General features: G+C 37.6%; 1 protein-coding gene across 2 annotated transcripts in view; it reads right to left on the bottom strand.

The window, feature by feature from the left end:
* Window positions 1-18,255, bottom strand: part of SHROOM4 (shroom family member 4) — a 218,476-nt gene that overhangs the window by 71,211 nt on the left and 129,010 nt on the right. Inside the window, exon 3 of one of the 2 annotated variants that reach the window (XM_027608821.2) lies at window positions 13,810-13,899. The exons of the other annotated variant lie outside the window; for it this stretch is intronic. Coding sequence (XP_027464622.1) covers window positions 13,810-13,899 — 90 coding nt within the window. The remainder of the gene's footprint in view (window positions 1-13,809; window positions 13,900-18,255) is intronic. 2 annotated transcript variants of the gene reach the window in all.

The following is an 18,255-nucleotide window of genomic DNA, read 5'->3' as shown; positions in this document are numbered from 1 at the left end:
TAGCAAGATGGACAAAGAAAAAAAGAGAGAAGGTACAAACTACCAATACCAGGAATGAAACAGAGGCTATCATATAGGCTTTGTGGATATCAAAAAGACAATAAGGGAATCCTATGAATAATTTTATATACATAAATTTGACAATTTAGATGAATTGGACCAACTCCTTGAAAACTACAAACTATCACAGCTTACCCAATATGGAATAGATCATTTGAATACTCCTATAATTATTAGGGGAATTTAATTATCAATTGAAAATTATCGCAAAAGAAATCCCAAGGCCAGATGGTTTTACTGGAGAATTCTACCAAATACTTAAAGAATTAACACCTGGGCACCTGGGTGGCTCAGATGGTTAAGCATCTGCCTTCGGCTCAGGTCATGATCCCAGGGTCCTGGGATCGAGTCCCACATCGGGGTCCCTGCTCCTTGGGAGCCTGCTTCTCCCTCTGCTTCTCTCTCTCTCGCTCTGTCTCTCATGAATAAATAAATAAAATCTTAAAGAAAAAAGAATTAACACCCATTCTACACAATATCTTCCAGAAAATCAAAAAGGAAGGAACACTTCTCAATTCATCTAATGAAGCTAGTGTTACATTGATGTAGAAACCAGACAAAGATAGTATAAAATATAAAATACAGACCTCACAGATAATGATAAATTTAATTTAAAAATCCTTAAAAAATATCAGGAAATAGAATTTAGCAATATATAAAAAAAAGTTATATAATGCGGCCAAGTAGGGTTTATTCCTGTGATGTAAACCTGGTTCTTTAAAAAATCAGTCAATGTAATATCATATCAACAGGCTAAAGAAGAAAACTCATACAATCATACAGTGATGCAGAAAAAACATTTGATAAAGTCCAACATCCTGTCATTATAACAACTCTCAGCATACATGGAATAAAGGGGAACTCCATCAACTTGATAAAGAGCATCTACAAAAATCCTACTGCTAACAACTTACTTGATAATGAAGGACTGAATGCTTTTCCCCTAAGATCAGAAACAAGTAAATGATATCTCCTCTCACGCTCTTATTCAACACAGCCCTGGAATTTATAGCCAGTATTATAAGTAAGTAAAAGCAATAAAAACCATTCAGCTTGGAAAGGAAGAAATAAAACTGTCCCTATTTGCAGATGACACATGTAGAAAATCCCAAGGAATCTAAAAACAAAAACAAACAAACAAAAGAAACTCTAAGAGCCCATAAGTTCAGCAAATTTGAAGCATACAAGATCAACACACAAAAAGCAATCACATTTCTATACAGTAACAATGAATATATGGAAACAAATTTTTAAAAATAACATTTACAATTGCTACAAAGTAGATGAAGTACTTAGGTGTAAATCTAACAGAACAGATATTGGATGTGTATGCTGAAAACTACAACAAAGCTGATGAAATAAATCAAAGATCTAAATAGAGAGACACACTGTGTTCGTGGATTGGAAGACTCAACATAATAAAGATGTCAATTCTCCCCAAATTCATATACAGATTTAATGCAATTCCTATCAAAATCTCATCAAGATTTTTTGCATGTATTGACACAATTATTCTAGAAAGGCGGAGGAACTAGGAACAAAATAGAAAGTCCATAAATAGACCCAAACAGATACGCTCAATTTATTTCTGATGAAGCTGCAAAAAAAATTCGATGGAGGAAAGCTAGTCTTTTCAACAAATGGTGCTGTAACAACTGGACAACTACTGGCCTAGAATTGAACCTCATTGTAGGTCTCACACAAAAAAAGAACTCAAAATGGATCATGGATCTAATGTAAACATAAAACTACACATGTTTTAGAAAAAAAATAGGAGAAAATCTTTAGAATCTAGGATTATGCAAACAGTTCTTAAACTTGACACCAAAAACATGATCCATTAAAAGAAACATTGATAAATTGGATTTAGGGTAAATCATTCATTCTTTATTAACTGTTACCACAGACTATTACATGTTAGGTGCTACAACTTTTAAGATGATTAAAATGCTGTCCCAGCCTTCAACAAGTTCATAGTTTAGCAGGAAAAAGAGATGCCTAAACTCATAGTTATGAAGAGATACGGTAAGTCCATAGAGGAGAGACCCATGAGCTATCTTAGGGGAATGAGGAATGGCTTGTAATATATAGTAAGGCCCTTTATCACTGAGTAGGGGCTTACTAGGTAAAGAAGGAGTGGGAGACTATTCTAAGCAGAGAGATCAGTATCTGTAAGGCAAAGAATTGTGAAAGGATACTGTGTGTTCAGGAAATGGTTAAGATGTTCAAAGGGGCTAAAAGCCATGAGATATGAAAGAAAACATATTTGAGGTAGATTCAAAAGGATTTGCTAACTGCTTAGATAAAAATGAAAAGGGTAGCTAAGATAAAGGAGGGATCAAGGTGCTTCTCTAAGTCCTACTTTAGGGAACTGGGACTATTCAATGAGTTTGGGATCAGGAAAGAAAGGGGGTTCTTATTTTTGGAATGGGGGCACATATCAAGACATGTTGGGGCACCTGGGTGGCTCAGTTGTTAAGTGTCTGCCTTCGGCTCAGGTCATGATCCCAGGGTCCTGGGATCGAGCCCCACATCGGGCTCCCTGCTCGGCCGGAAGCCTGCTTCTCCCTCTCCCACTCCCCCTGCTTGTGTTCCCTCTCTTGCTGTCTCTCTCTCCCTGTCAATTAAATAAATAAATAAAATCTTTAAAAAAAAGACATGTTGAGGTTGAGAAGCTGTGTTTCTAGACAAAAATGTCCTTCGAACAACTGGAAATATGAGGTTGGTATTCAGAAAATTGTTCTGGGCTAGAGATGTAAATGTGAGAAGCATCAGTATTCAGGTAGTTGAAGCTATGGCAATAAATTATGTTACATATTGAAAGGACAGACTGAGAAGCTGGGTGTGTGTGTATGTGTGAGGGACAAAAAGAAATTGATGGAGCAAGGTCCAATGTTCTTTTCTTGACTGCTTGCCATTCAGTCTTCACAAAAGTAGTTTAGATTCCCCTCAATGCATTAACATTTAGAGAACTCTGGCTTGAATAAAATAAAGGGATGAAAAGGCTGTAGTTCATCCATTTCTCAGAGATTGCTGCCAACTCCCTTCTCCTCTTCAGTCTCAGCATGGCATCTCTGGGGAGGTAAGGATCTGCTGAGGTCAGTAAAGAAAATTCCATAGCTTTCTTTGGTAAATTATCACTGACTACAGAAAGTGATTTGGAGGTCCTCTAGAAGACCTTGCTAAAATACCCCCTGCTACAAATGATGCCATTTCTTTTTGTGTTGTCCTTAATGGGGGAAAAAACAACAGACATCCTGTTGTGTATATCACAGAATGTGTTTTTTGGTCTGGACAGCATGGGAAAGTAGATTTAAAAAAAAATAAAAATGAAGTAGATGATGGGAAGTCTTAGGGTTGACAGCGAAAAAGGGATGGATAAGGGGAGACCATGGACTCAATTATGGTACTGTAGAAAAGCAGATCTTTTTTTCTATAAAAAATTATTTCAGTACTTAAAAGCAATTATTAAGTCATTACTTCCTGTCTTATAAAACAAATATATAAAGAATCCAACACACAGCTTATTTACTTTTCAAGGCAAAAATCCTCCATGAACATTATATTTGCTGTGAAATAAATTAAGTTGGCATTTTTGTTTTTGTTTTTTAAACCATCCATGGCAAGTGGCTATTTCTAAGGGGCTGAAAACTTTCTTCTCTGGATCGAATAATCTTGATTCTTTTACAAAGCCTTCACTTGGATGACTTTTCTATCCATTAATCATTTATAGCACTTCCTGGATTGCTCACCAAACTCTCTGCACCCATCTTTAGCCATTATGATAGATAGGATCACTTCAACTCTGATCAAAAACTGTGTTTAAATATTGTTCAAAAAAGCCCTTGAAGAAAACATTTCAGAGAAAAAAGTGTCAGACAGTGTTGCTTAAGGAGGTAAACTACCTTGAGATATTAATTAAGTCCAGTTATTGTGTTCAAATTAAAGTGGTGTCTCCTAACTCCAGTTTAAAAAGCAGCAAAGTGGAAGGAAGAAAAGAAATACAAAAGAGAAAAATAGAAAATACCTCCTGCTTAAGGAAAGAGAGAAAAGAGATTTTTATTTCTTTAATGAAGCTATTCTTTTCCTGGTAAATTCTGTGTGGTGTGAAAGGACAAAAAAATGATAGAAGGAAATCTGGAAGCAAGGAGGTTGAAAAAGTAAATTTGGAGTTTCTCACTGGTTAGCTCCAATGGCTAAGGCTGGGGAAACAGCTTATCTGTAGCCAACATAGTGTGAATTACAGTTAATCTCTGAGAGAGGCAGACTGGGTATTTTGGATACTGAGTGAATCCCAATGATGAGAACATGTTGCCAAAGAGCTTTTATATTTTGTTTGCATTAAGATTTGGGTGAATTGATAAAAAGCCAAGTGAAAGAGTAGCGCCTTAGCTGTTTATTGTTTTTAAAAGTTGCTCTAAAATTGCCTGCGGTGTTAGCTGTTAGCCTCAGCTGTTTTAACATTAATATGTATTACTATTTTAAGAGAAAAGGCATGATTCTTCTCTTTTCCCAATGCTGTCAAACAGAAAGTCTGACTTGTCTGTAGAGATTAGATCTGGAAAAATAAAGGGGAAAGACAGCTAATAATTCCGAAGATGTTAAATCTCAAGTATCTTATCTATATGCTTTCATTTAGTCCCCAGAAGAACCTATTGAAAAGGTGAGAAAACTGACTCAGAGGTATTAAGGAACATGTTTAACCTGTCAGTCCACTGCTTGGTTTATATTGGTGTTCTAAGTTTTCTTCCCAAGGTGTCATTCATTCATTCATCAGCTGTTTATTCATCAAGTACTATATTGGAGTCATGTCCTGAAATCAATGGTGAAGAACACAAGGTCCTATCTTTAGGGGGTTTTACTCTGACCAACCCTTCAACTTTTGGGTTAGTTTGAGTCTTCTCCAATCTGTTGGCCTCCCAGTCCACATTCTGTCATCTGCCTAATCAATGGGCATTCTCAAATTTATATCCTTGTGGTCAATGCAAGTATGATTCACTCAACAGGGGGAAAACAAAATGTTCAACCAGACTTTTCTCTGACACAATCAACCAAATTAGTGTAGGAAAAAGCTATTAGGTCATATCCAGTCCATCCCTCTGGGAACTGAGCAAAACCGCTCCTTGTATTATGCCACATTATTTTTCAACTACATTGTCCTGCCTAATTGTAAATAATTATAAATGACTCAGTGGCAGGGTTTCCACTATTTCCTCTCAAAGGTTAGCCCAGAATCCAGTAATTTTCAGTGTCAAGATGGTTTCTCTGATAGTCAGCCTAAAAAGCCCTTGTCTTGATTTCGTCTAATTATGTTCTTATCTACCCTGATTCCCAGTCTATGAAATCTTCATTTGTTGTTGTATTTATACCCTTCAAATATAGCTACATGGCTATCATACCCAATTCCCTCCCATCTCAAAGAGTCAATTGGGTGACTTTGGCAGAGGAAACTCTGCAACCCCACCACACCATGTAGCCACCTCCATATTTTCTACACTATGCAGAGAATGCCACCTACAGATGGTTCCCAACTTACAATGGTTCAACTTATTATTTTTTGAATTTATGATGGCATGAACACAATACATACTCTGTAGAAACCATACTTTGAATTTTGAGTTTTCTTCTTTTCCTGGGTTAGCGATATACAGTACAATACTCTTCATGATGCCGGGCAGTGGCAGTGAGCAGCAGTTCCCAGTCAGCCATGAAATCATGAGGGTATTAAACCAATACACTTACAACCATTCTGTGCCCATAAAACTATTTTGTTTTTTCACTTTTAGTACAGTATTCAATAAATTATAGGCTATTCAGTACTTTATTGTAAAATAGGCTTTGTGTTAGATAATTTTGCCCACCGGTAGGCTAATGCAAGTGTTCTGAGCATGTTTAAGTTAGGCTGGGCTAAACTATGATGTTTGGTAGGTTAGGTTTATTAAATGCATTTTCAACTTAGAATATTTTCAACTTAAGATGGGTTTATGAAGACATAACCCCATCATAAGTTGAGGAAGGTCAGTAATTTCTTACAGTTCTTGGGTCAGATCTTCCAGGTTTCTGCCTATACACTGGGCAGTGTTGTGAGTGTCTAGAGACCACAGATTACATTTGAACTACCTCCTTTGCCATTTCCATTCTTCTGTTCCTCTAGGGTACAGAAACACCTCTTTAGCTATTTTTTCTCCAACTATCTGTTTTGAGGATAGAACAGATCCAATTTCTCAAAAGCACATCTTAGAAGATTTTGTTGACTATCTGAGTGCAGAATTCATTTATTCACATACCCAACTTTTATTGGAAACTAGCAGTGTCATACCCTGTACAAGTCACTAGGTAAACCATGTGAATCTGACATATTCCTCTTCCTCAAGGAATTTGCAGTTTAATAAAGGAGACAAATAAATCCTTCTCTTCAATTATGCCTCACCTCCTTTTCTAAAGATTATTGTGTTCATATGCAGTTCCTTACCTCCCATTTAACCTCCACTGAAGTTGTTTTAATGAAGCCTCTTTTGCCAATGTCAACCAACAACCTAATTAGCAAACCGAATAGCCTCTTTTCAATATTCATACAACTTGAATGCAGGAACATTTAACAGTATTAATCAATGTCCTGCTCCTTCTTGACATCTTCCCTCTGCCCTTGGTTTCCATGACACCACTCTCCCATATGTCCCCTCCTACATCTCTTACAGTCCTTTTTTTCTCTTTTATACCCCCTTTCTCCTCTCACTCTCAGCTGATGGCTTCCCTTACATTTGGTTAAAAAAGAGAAGGACTGAGAACATCCTCATCTTTCCATTAGTACATCACCAATGTACTTTGTTTTACCTCTTCTTAATACATATAAAATATCCTTTTTTAAAAAAATCAAAGTTCAATCCCCCACATCTGCTCTGACCTCCCCAAGGAAATTGCTGGTAAAATTATCCCTTCTTTTCTAAACCATCAATTTCTCCCTCACTACTGGGTTATCCCATTAGCAGTCAGATAATTAATATATATTGTTTAAAAGAAAATATCCCTTTCTTGATCCCAATTACCTTCCAGCTAACACTCCACTTTTCTTTATCCCTTCACAGCTAAATGCCTAAAAAGACTTACTGTCTTCACTTCTTTACTTCCCATTCTTTCATGAAACAATCCATTCAGGCTTTTGTCTCCAACATTTTATCGTCAAGGTTACCAATGACCTCCATGTTGCCAAAATCAATAGTCAATTCTCAGAATTACTGTCTCATCAACATTTGACACAGTTGACTACTCCCTTTTTCTTGAATCAGTTTCTTCACTTGGGCTGTGCGACACCACTCTGTTTTCGTTTTCCTCCTACCACACTGGTCACTTCTCAGTTTATTTTTCTGGCTGCTCCTTATCTGCCCTATCTCTAAATCCTGAGCTTCGTCCAAGGACCTCTCTTAGCCATCTACATTTAACCCATTAGTCATTTCATCTAGTTTCAAAGTTTTAATTCACAGAGGGTGACTCCAAAATTCCAATATTTAATATTGAATTATTTCCTGAACTTTAGACTCAGCTATAATTTCTTTTTTTATTTTATTTTCTGTAAGAGAGAGAGAGGTGGGAGGGGCAGAGGGAGAGGGAGAGAGAGAATCTTAAGCAGGATCCATGCTGCGCACCAAGCCTGACATGGGGCTTGATCTCACGACCCTGAGATCATGACCAGAGTCAAAATCAAGAGTCAGATGCTTAACTGACTGAGCCACTCAGGCACCCCTCAGCTATAACTTCTTACTAAACATTAGCATGTAGCTGCCCAATGAACATTTCAAACTTTACATGTATAAAAGCAAGCTATGTATTTCTTACTTCCTCCCAACACTCATTAAATTTATTCCTTCTCTGGTGTTTCTCACCTCAGTAACTGGCACCATCCAGTTATTCAGCCCCAAACCAAGGAACTTTTTATTCCTTGCCTACCCACTTCATACCATAACTCTTCCCAACTCACACCCAATCCATTAACAAGTCCTTCAAAACAAATCCCATATCCAAGTACTTTTCACTATCTCCACTACTAAAACCGAAGCCCTAACCCATAACCACCTCTTGCTTGAATTATTTCAATTAGCCTTCTAACAAATTTCCCTGCTTTCCTCTACGCCCCCTACAGTCTATTCCCCATACATCAACCAGGGTGTTCATCTCCAAGTCCAAAACAAATCATACCATTGTGCTGCTTAGAACACCTTCCCTCTGCAATTAGAATAAATTTGAACTTCTTACCAGAGCTTATAAGGCCCTTTGTGATTATGTTCTTGACTACCTCTTCATCTGCTTTTATGCTTCTTTTTGCTTACTACCGTCTAGTGTCAGTAGCTTTCTTTCTGATCCTTGAATATATCAGGTATTTTCCCATTTAAGGGCCTTTATACTTGATTTCCTTCTGTCTGGAATGCTCTTCCTCTCAGATCTTTATATGGCTACCTCTCTCTCATCATTTAATTCTTACTTCAAATATCCTCAGAGGGGCCTTTAGCCAGTTCAGGGAAAGCCCCTCTGAAGACCCCCACCATACCCATATTCGCCATTTTATATGCTCTTATATTGCTTTTTCTTTATAGCACCCATCACTAACTAATATTATATGTTTCCTTGTTTGTGATTATTGTCAACTTCCTCTATCTCCACTAGAATAGCAGCTCCATGAGGGAAAAGACTATTTTGTTCAGTGCTATATCCTCAGTTCCTACAAAAGTACCTAGCACTGAGTATGGCCCTGGTAAATATTTGTCGAAGGAAGGAAGGAAGGAAGGAAGGAAGGAAGGAAGGAAGGAAGGAAGGAAGGAAGGAATTATTCCTCTCCCTGTGTTTAGCTCTTAAATATATGCTCCCCAGGCTCTTGTCCCAGTCCTCTTTCCTTCCTTCTATACTACCCTTTTTGGAAGATCCTCCCCCTACCCCCACCCCATGGTTGCAATTACCATCTATCCAAATAACTCCCAATCTAATTATTGAATCCTTGTTTCTTTCCTGTACCAAAGAATTACAGTTACAATTGCCTGTGGACATTTCTATTCAGAGGTCTTACAGACACTTAAAACTCCACGTGTCTAAAACAAAACTCATTATTTTCCTTCCTTCTGACATAACATATACAAAATACTGAGTCAAATGCTCCGTGCTTAATAGGCACTCAGTAAGTGCTAGTTCTTGCAACTCCATCTAGTCTACTAAGCATGAAATTTTGGACTCATCTTTGACTCATACTTATATCCTTTATTGAACCTACCACCTCAATTTTCAAGTATTTGGAAGTCTGACAACCCAACACCCCTGGTATTCTCAGCTTTTAATCCTCACTCCAGTAACCCTGATTGCCTTTGCCTGGCACACATTCATTCAATTCAATTAGCTATTCAATGAATATTGAGCTTGTAACCCTGTTCGGCACTATGATGGCTATGCTAGAGATATAAGGATAAATAACACATGGACACTGACCAAAATTTACAGGGCAAAACAGATGGGTAACAGACTGTTACAATAGCATAGACAGTTCCAGATAGAAGAAATTAGAGGATGCTGTTTAGGGGAGGAAAACTTAACGCAGTCTAAGGATGAAAGAGCTAGAGAAAGAGTCTTAGAAGTGGTAAAGCCTTGGTCAGCTCTTGAATGTTGAGTAAGAGTTAGCTAAGCAAAGAAGAGGGAGCAGTGGTCATTCCAGGAATAAGGAGTGGAATGTGAAAAGACACAGAGATATGAAAGATGATGTTATTGTTGGTGGGAATGCAAACTGGTGCAGCCACTCTGGAAAACAGTATGGAGATTTCTCAAAAAGTTAAAAAATAGAACTACCCTCTGGCCCAGCAATTGCACTACTAGGTATTTATCCAACGGATACAAAAGTAACTATTTGAAGGGGCACATGCACCCCAATGTTTACAGCAGCAAGGTCCACAATAGTTAAAATATGGAAAGAGCCCAGATGTCCATGAATGGATAAAGAAGATGTGATATATATATATATGTATATATATATATACACACACACACAGAGGTATATGTGTGTATATATGTATATTATGTATATTATGTATATATATTATTTATATATATTATGTATATTATATATATACATATTATGTATATATATGTATATTATGTATATATATTATGTATATTATGTATATATACATATATTACTGTATATTATATATATATACATATTGTGTATATATGTATATTATGTGTATATATATATATACATATATTACTCAGTCATCATAAAGAATGAAATCTTGCCATTTGCAACAATATGGATGGAACTAGAGGATACTATGCTAAATGAAATAAGTCAGTCAGAGAAAGACAAATACCATATGATTTCACTCATATGTGGAATTTAAGAAACAAATAGATGAACATAGGGGAAGGGCAGGAAAAATAAAATAAGATAAAAACAGAGGGGGAGGCAAAGTTAAAAGAGACTCTATAGTTAAAAGAACAAACTGAGGGTTGCTGGAGGGGAGGTGGATGGGAGACTAGGGTAACTGGGTGATGCAACCGATGAATCACTAAATTCTACCTCTGATACTAATAATACAGTATGTGTTACATAACTGATTTTAAACAAAAAATTAAAAAAAGAAAGATGATGCTATAGTTGGGAAATTACATGAAGTTGCATATGGCTATAGTATACAGTGCGAGCCTGTGTGGTGATAAATAAGGATTATATTCTAAAGGGCCATGTTCAACCAAATTAAAGAGTTTGGACTTCATCCTGAACACAATAGGGAACCTTGAAGGTTTTGGTGAGTAAGGTTTTCATGACCAGATTTGCATTTAAAAAGAAGACTCTGTTTGCAGAGTGGAGAATAAATTCAGGAAGTAGTGAACATGGCAAGACTGGAGATAGATAAACTAGTTGAGAGACTACTGTAGTGAACAAACAAGAGAGGAGAAATTTTAGAAATGGTCAGTAGGTAAAAATTGCCAAGACTTGATCAATAGATACAGAAGTGAGTAGTTTAAAAAACTGAGCTCACTGTTAACTATTTACTTACATAGAGGTACCCAGGAGGAGAATCAGGTGTTGGAGGCGGAGGTTAATGAGTTTAATATATATGCGTGGAGACTTTGAGATAACCATAGGGGCATTTCAATGGGGAAGTCCAGAAAGAAATGGGATATATGGGAAAGTAGTGTGGGATGAAATGAGATTTAGAAGTCTTACTTGCTAAATAAAATCATGATAATAAATTAAAATTACCCAGACTGTGTAGTGTGAAAAGAGTAGAGAACCTTGTGCTGAACTTTGGGTACATCCAATGAAGAGATAAACTCTTAATACATAACACTTTGGGTTTCAGAAAGATAAGGATAAAAAAAGTCATTTAGACCCTTCTATACTGGTTCTTCAAAGCTGGAATGAAGTTTTTGGACTTAATTCTAGAGGCAATTAGGTTTTGTCTTGTTTTGTTTTGTTTTTTAAAAAAGGGAATGATATGACCCAGGCTAAGCAGAATCAAGATCTCATAACTCATGAGGTTTACCCGGAGCACAATTACTGCTGATTGAAATGAATACAGAGACGTGCTTTAGGGAGATTCATTTGGCAGAATTGCAGAGAATGGGTTGGAGGGCATCCAGACAAGAGGTAATGAGTCCCTGGCAGTAGCGAGAAGAAGGCAAAGGAGACAGATGAGATGGATAATAGAAACACTGCAGAAGGAGCTCAGAAAGGTTTTGAAGACTGTTTGGGATATAAGAGGGAATTGAAGAGGATTCTACATTGTGAGCTTGACTTACAGGGATGGGAAATATGCCATGTACAGAAATAGAGATATCAGGGAGGGTGGCTGGGTGAGGGGTAATGCACATTTTGGAATGAAAGTTTGCAGCTTAGGAACAAGATAAAGCTCGGCAGAGTGATCTGGCAGTCTCCTGTATACAGGAGAGGTGAAACCCTTGGAAGTGGATCAGTTCATAAAGGAAGAGTTGGCAGAGGAAAAAGATAAGGTAAAGGATAGAATCGTGAATGTACTTTGGGGTGTAAGAAGACATTTCCCTCAAGTGCAGGAAGGCTTCCTAGAGAAGGTAGCAAATGTGAGACATCCCAGAAACAGAGGAAAGAATGCTTGACTGGTAAGCAGAAGCTGCTGGTTTAGTCCTACCTGTATCACTTCCAAGCTGTGTGGGCTTAGGAAAGTCCTTTTTTGTCCCGGGCCTGAAGATTTTTCCACCTATAAAATGGGGTCTCTGAGTACAATGATTATAGAGACCCCTTTAGTTCTGACATTACATTTTCTTTTGCAACTTGACTTTAGTGTATGGCCAGTCTTCTGTTTGGCAGAGTGGTGGAAAACTTTCTAGGTCAAGGGAAAACATAGAAAAGGCAAAGAGGCACATTTAAGAAATGAGAAGTAAACTAATTTGGAACTAGTTGTTTTTCACATCTTGAGATACCCAACCTAACAATTATTCTGATTGCAATTATTAAGGTACTAAATGATTGATAATAATATCTCATCTATGTTGTCAAAAGTGCTAGCCATTAAAAGGAAATTTGTGTAATTAAGTTTTAGCCAGTATTGTACTCCCTGCTAAAATAAGTACTGAAGAATAAGTATTGCTTTTCTTTTATTTATTCAGGAAAACGAAAAGAACAGTTACCAATGCCTACTTTTCATTTTAGGTACTTTCATATATTGGACTAAAAGGCAATTTCCATGAGGGCAAGATTTTTTTTTAAATATGTTTTATTAACTACTGTATCACCAATACCTGGAATAGTGCTTAACACATAGTTGGAACTCAAATATTCTTTGTATGACTTGGAAAAAAATATATAAAATCTTACTTAATTCTTACGACAAACTTGCAAAAGAGGAATTAGTATTCTCTTTATAAAGTTGGGGAAAGAATGGCTAAAAGATGTTCTATAAACTCAAAGTCACATAGCTAGTAGGGTAGTACCAGGTCAAATACAATATACTATAAGCTTTATATGGGCAGGGAATATGTCAGTCTTATTCTCCATGGTATTCCCACCAGCCAGCTAGCTCAGTATATAGATTATAGTGGCACTCAGCAAATATTTTTTAATGGGAGGAAGCAGGCAAGCAAGCACATACTCGTATGAACACAACTACCACTCATTTTGCCTATACTAAGCACATTGTCACCCAAATTCAAAAGAAAAGTACAGCATAGGAAATATAGTCAATAATATTGTAATAACATTGTATGGTGGCAGATGGTAACTAAATTTACTGTAATGATAAACACATTCTATACATGATAATGTAGAGAAATGTTAATTCACTATGTTGTACACCTGAAACTACCATTGTATGTCAACTACACTTCAATAAAGAAAAGAATACTACAATCTCAAAAATTCATCAGTCTTCCTTGTGTGTTTACTGTTTTAAACATTCTGTGATTTTTGATTCTTTCTCACTTATAGACTGTGACGGTTCTCTTTCAGTCTTTTTAGCCTTTATTTTTTTTTTCTTTTTAGCCTTTATACAGAGTCTCAAGGTCTCCTTTTTGGAGGATGTTTATACCAGGAGCCAGCAAACTTTTTCTGGAAAGGACCAGGTAGTAAACATTTTAAGCTTTGAGGGCCATATTGTCTGTGTTGCAACAACTCAACCTTGTTATAGTGGTATAAAAGCAGTCACAGACAACATGTAGATGGCTGAGCATGCCTGTGTTCCAATAAAACTTTATTTACAAAAACAGGTGGCAGGCCAGATCTGGCCATAGTTTACCTACCCTTGCTTTATAATATTACTTTGATTCCTCCATCTCTTGCTTTTCCAGGACTTCTCTAAAACTGTGTCAACTATGAAACTCCTCCTATCCCTGAAATAAATAAATAAATAAATATATATAATTTTAAAAAATTTAAATTTTTTATTATGTTCTGCATATATTTTTAATTTTTAATATGATTTTAAATTTATAATAATTTTAGGTGTACATTGATATTTGTACACACCCAGAAATGATCATCACAATAACTCTAGTTACCATTTGTCACCATACAAAATTACAAAATGTTTTCTTCTTGTGATGAGAACATTTAAGATTTATTCTCTTAACAACTTTTAAATATGCAACACAATATTATTGACTGTAGTCACCATGCAATGCATTACATACTCATGACTTACTGATTTTATAACTAGAATACTGTACCTTTTGACCCTCTTCACCTATTTTGCCCAACCCCCAAGCCCCCTACCCCCTGGCACCACCAATTTGTTCTCTGTGTCTATGAGATTTGTTTATTCATTTGTTTTTGTTTTTTAGATTCCACATATAAGTGAAATCATAAGGTATTTGTCTTTCTCTGTCTAACTTATTTAACTTAGCAAAATACCCTCAGGGTCTCTCCATGTTGTTGCAGATGGCAAGATTTCATTGTTTTTTATGGCTGAGTAGTATTCCATTATATATATACACATATATATTAAAGATATATATATGATATAGAGGACCCGGAAAAGATGGCAGAGGAATAGGGGAACCTATTCCCAACTGGTCCCCGGAATTGAGCTGGATATCTACCAGACCACTCTGAACACCCATGAAATCAGCCTTAGATGTAAGAAGATAGATCTGGATCTCTACAAACAGAATATTGCAGGCGGTTGGTTTTGAGGTACAAAGTGGGGAGCCATGATTCCCCAGGCATATATCAGAGGATAAACAGAAAGGGGAGGGAGCTGAGCTGTTGGGATACTACACTGCTGGTGAGTGATAGATAGTCTCCCACGCTGGGGACCGGACACAGACTCGCAGACCGATAGCGGTGGGGAAAGGACTTTAGGGCAACCCCCTGGACTGAAAACCAGAGCTGTGGGGCCCTGTGAACTGGGGATGGCTGGCAGTTTTAGAAGCACAAAGGGCAGAGACATGCTCCAAACTGGAGGCAAGGACTGGGAGCGCTGCTGAGGGGCACACAACCCAGGACGCTGCAGTTTATAGCAGCACAGACAGAAACGGAGATAGTGTGGCCTGGAGAGCTCACTGAAGAACAGACTGTGATCTCTCTGCTCTGAGGCAGAGGGTTGGAAACGATCTCTTCTTCTCTGACTCTCTGAAGAGACATGGAAAGCCTCCAGGGAAAGCCGCCAGAGAACAAAGCCCCAAAAACTGATTCCCGCTGAGCCCATCCCCCGCCACAGGGGGGCAGGGCAACTCTGCCCAAACAGGGTTGCCTGAGTAACAGCGCGGCAGGCCCCTCCCCCAGAAGACAGGCTGGGAAAACAAGATGCCAGCAACCTTAAGGTCCCTAGAAAACAGGTGCATCTTGCTTGTGTTGTGGTCAATAATTTGGACTCTATACATTCCCTCAATCACCCCTCAACAGAATGACTAGGAGGAGGAACCCCCAAAATAGGAAAGACTCAGAGACCATGAGATTTACAAATAGGTTCAGATATAACCAAGATGTCAGAGATGGAATTCAGGGTAGCAATTGTGAAGACGATAGCTAGAATGGAGAAATCAATTAATGGCAACATAAAGTCTCTAAGGGCAGAAATGAAAACTGGATTGGCAGAACTTAAAAATGCTATCAATGAGATCCAATCTAATCTAGATAATCTAACAGCTAGAGTAAGTGAGGCAGAAGAACGAATTAGTGATCTAGAAGACCAATTAATGGACAAGAAGGAAAAAGAGGAGGCCAGGGAAAAACAACGCAAAAATCCATGAAAATAGAATCAGAGAAACAAGTGACGCCATGAAACGTTCTAAGGTCAGAATTACTGGGATCTCTGAGGGGGTGGAGAGAGAGGACTAGAAGATATATTTGAGCAAATCGTAGCTGAGAACTTCCCTAATCTGGGGAATGAAACAAACATTCGCATCCTAGAGGCAGAGAGGACCCCTCCCAAGATCAAGGAACACAGGCCAACACCCCGGCATGTAAGAGTAAAACTCGCAAATCTTAGAACCAAGGAAACCATCTTAAGGGCAGTTAGGGGGAAGAGATTCCTTATGTACAGAGGGAGGAACATCAGAATAACGTCAGACCTATCCACAGAGACCTGGCAAGCCAGAAAGGGCTGGCAAGACATATTCAGGGTACTAAACGAGAAGAATATGCAGCCAAGAATACTTTATCCAGCAAGACTGTCATTTAGAATGGATGGAGAGATGCAGAGCTTCCAAGACCAGCAGAAACTGAAAGAATATGTGACCATTAAGCCGGCCCTGCAAGAAATATTAAGGGGGGGTTCTATAAAAGGAGAAAGACCCCAAGAGTAATATAGAAAAGAAATTTACAGGGACAATCTATAAAAACAAGGTCTTCACAGGCAACAGGATGACAATAAATTCATATCTTTCAATAATCACTCTCAACGTGAACAGCATAAATGCTCCCATAAAACTGCACAGGGTTGCAGATTGGATAAAAAGACAGGACCCATCCATATGCTATCTACAAGAGACTCATGTTGAACCTAAAGATACATCCAGACTGAAAGTGAAGGGATGGAGATCCATCTTCCATGCCAGCAGACCTCAAAAGAAAGCTGGGGTAGCAATTATTATATCAGACAAATTAGCTTTTAAACTAAAGACTGTAGTTAGAGACACAGAGGACACTGTATCATTCTTAATGGGTCTATCCAACAAGAAGATCTAACAATTGTAAATATCTACGGCCCCAACATGGGAGCATCCATCTACATAAGCCAACTGTTAACCAAAATGAAGAGTCATATTGATAACAATATGTTAATTGTAGGAGACCTCAATACTCCACTCTCAGCAATGGACAGATCATCTAAGCAGAAAATCAACAAAAAACAAGAGCTTTGAATGACACACTGGAACAGATAGACCTCCTAGATATATATAGAACATTCCACCCTAAAACAAGTGCACATGGAACTTTCTCCAGAATAGACCACATACTGGGTCACAAATCAGGTCTCAACCGATACCAAAAGATTGAGATTATTCCCTGCATATTCTCAGACTATAATGCTTTAAAACTGGAACTCAATCACACTAAAAAATTTGGAAGAAATTCAAATACTTGGAAGCTAAAGACCACTCTGCTCAAGAATGTTTGGGTCAACCAGGAAATCAAAGAACTTAAACAATTCATGGAAACCAATGAGAATTAAATCACATCAGTCCAAAACCTATGGGATACCGCAAAGGCAGTCTTAAGGGAGGAAATACATAGCCATCCAAGCCTCACCCCCCCAAAAAAATAGAAAAATCCCAAATTCACCAACTAACTTTACACCTTAAAGAACTAGAGAAAAAGCAACAAACGATGCCTAAGCCACACATTAGAAGAGAAATAATTAAGATTAGAGCCAAGATCAATGAATTAGAAACTAGAAACACAGTAGATCAGATCAACAAAACTAGAAGCTTGTTCTTTGAAAGAATTAATAAGATCAATAAACCACTGGCCAGACTTACCCAAAAGAAAAGAGAAAGGACCCAAATTAATAAAATTATGAGTGAAAGGGGAAAGGAACACCTTTCCTAATACCAAGGAAATAGAAACAATTCTTAGAAATTATTATCAACAACTCTATGCCAATAAATTAGGCAACGTGGAAGAAATGGATGCCTTCCTGGAAACCTGTAAACCCCCACGACTGAAACAGGAAGAAATTGACTACCTGAATAGGCCAATAACCAGTAACGAGATTGAAGCAGTGATCAAAAACCTCCCAAAAAACAAGAGTCCAGGGCCTGATGGATTCCCTGGGGAATTCTACCAAACATTCAAAGAAGAAATAATACCTATTCTCCTGAAGCTGTTTCAAAAAATAGAAACAGAAAGAAAGCTTCCAGACTCATTCTATGAGGCCGGCATTACCTTAATCCCCAAACCAGGCAAAGACCCCATCAAAAAGGAGAATTTCAGACTGATATCCCTGATGAATATGGATTCCAAAATCCTCAACAAAATCCTAGCTAATAGAATCCAACAATACATTAAAAGGGTCATCCACCACGACTAAGTGGGATTTATCCCTGGGATGCAAGGGAGGTTCAACATTCGCAAATCAACCAATGTGATAGAACACATTAATAAGAGGAGAGAGAAAAACAATATGGTCCTCTCAATTGATGCAGAAAAAGCATTTGACAAAATACAGCATCCTTTTCCTGATTAAAACTCTTCAGAGTATAGGGATAGAGGGAACATTCCTCAATTTCACAAAATCCATCTAT

Source organism: Zalophus californianus, chromosome X, assembly GCF_009762305.2.
Source record: "Zalophus californianus isolate mZalCal1 chromosome X, mZalCal1.pri.v2, whole genome shotgun sequence".
Taxonomy (NCBI): domain Eukaryota; kingdom Metazoa; phylum Chordata; class Mammalia; order Carnivora; family Otariidae; genus Zalophus; species Zalophus californianus.
The sequence above is the reverse complement of the archived record's forward strand: the minus strand, read 5'-3'. Positions and strand labels throughout refer to the sequence as shown.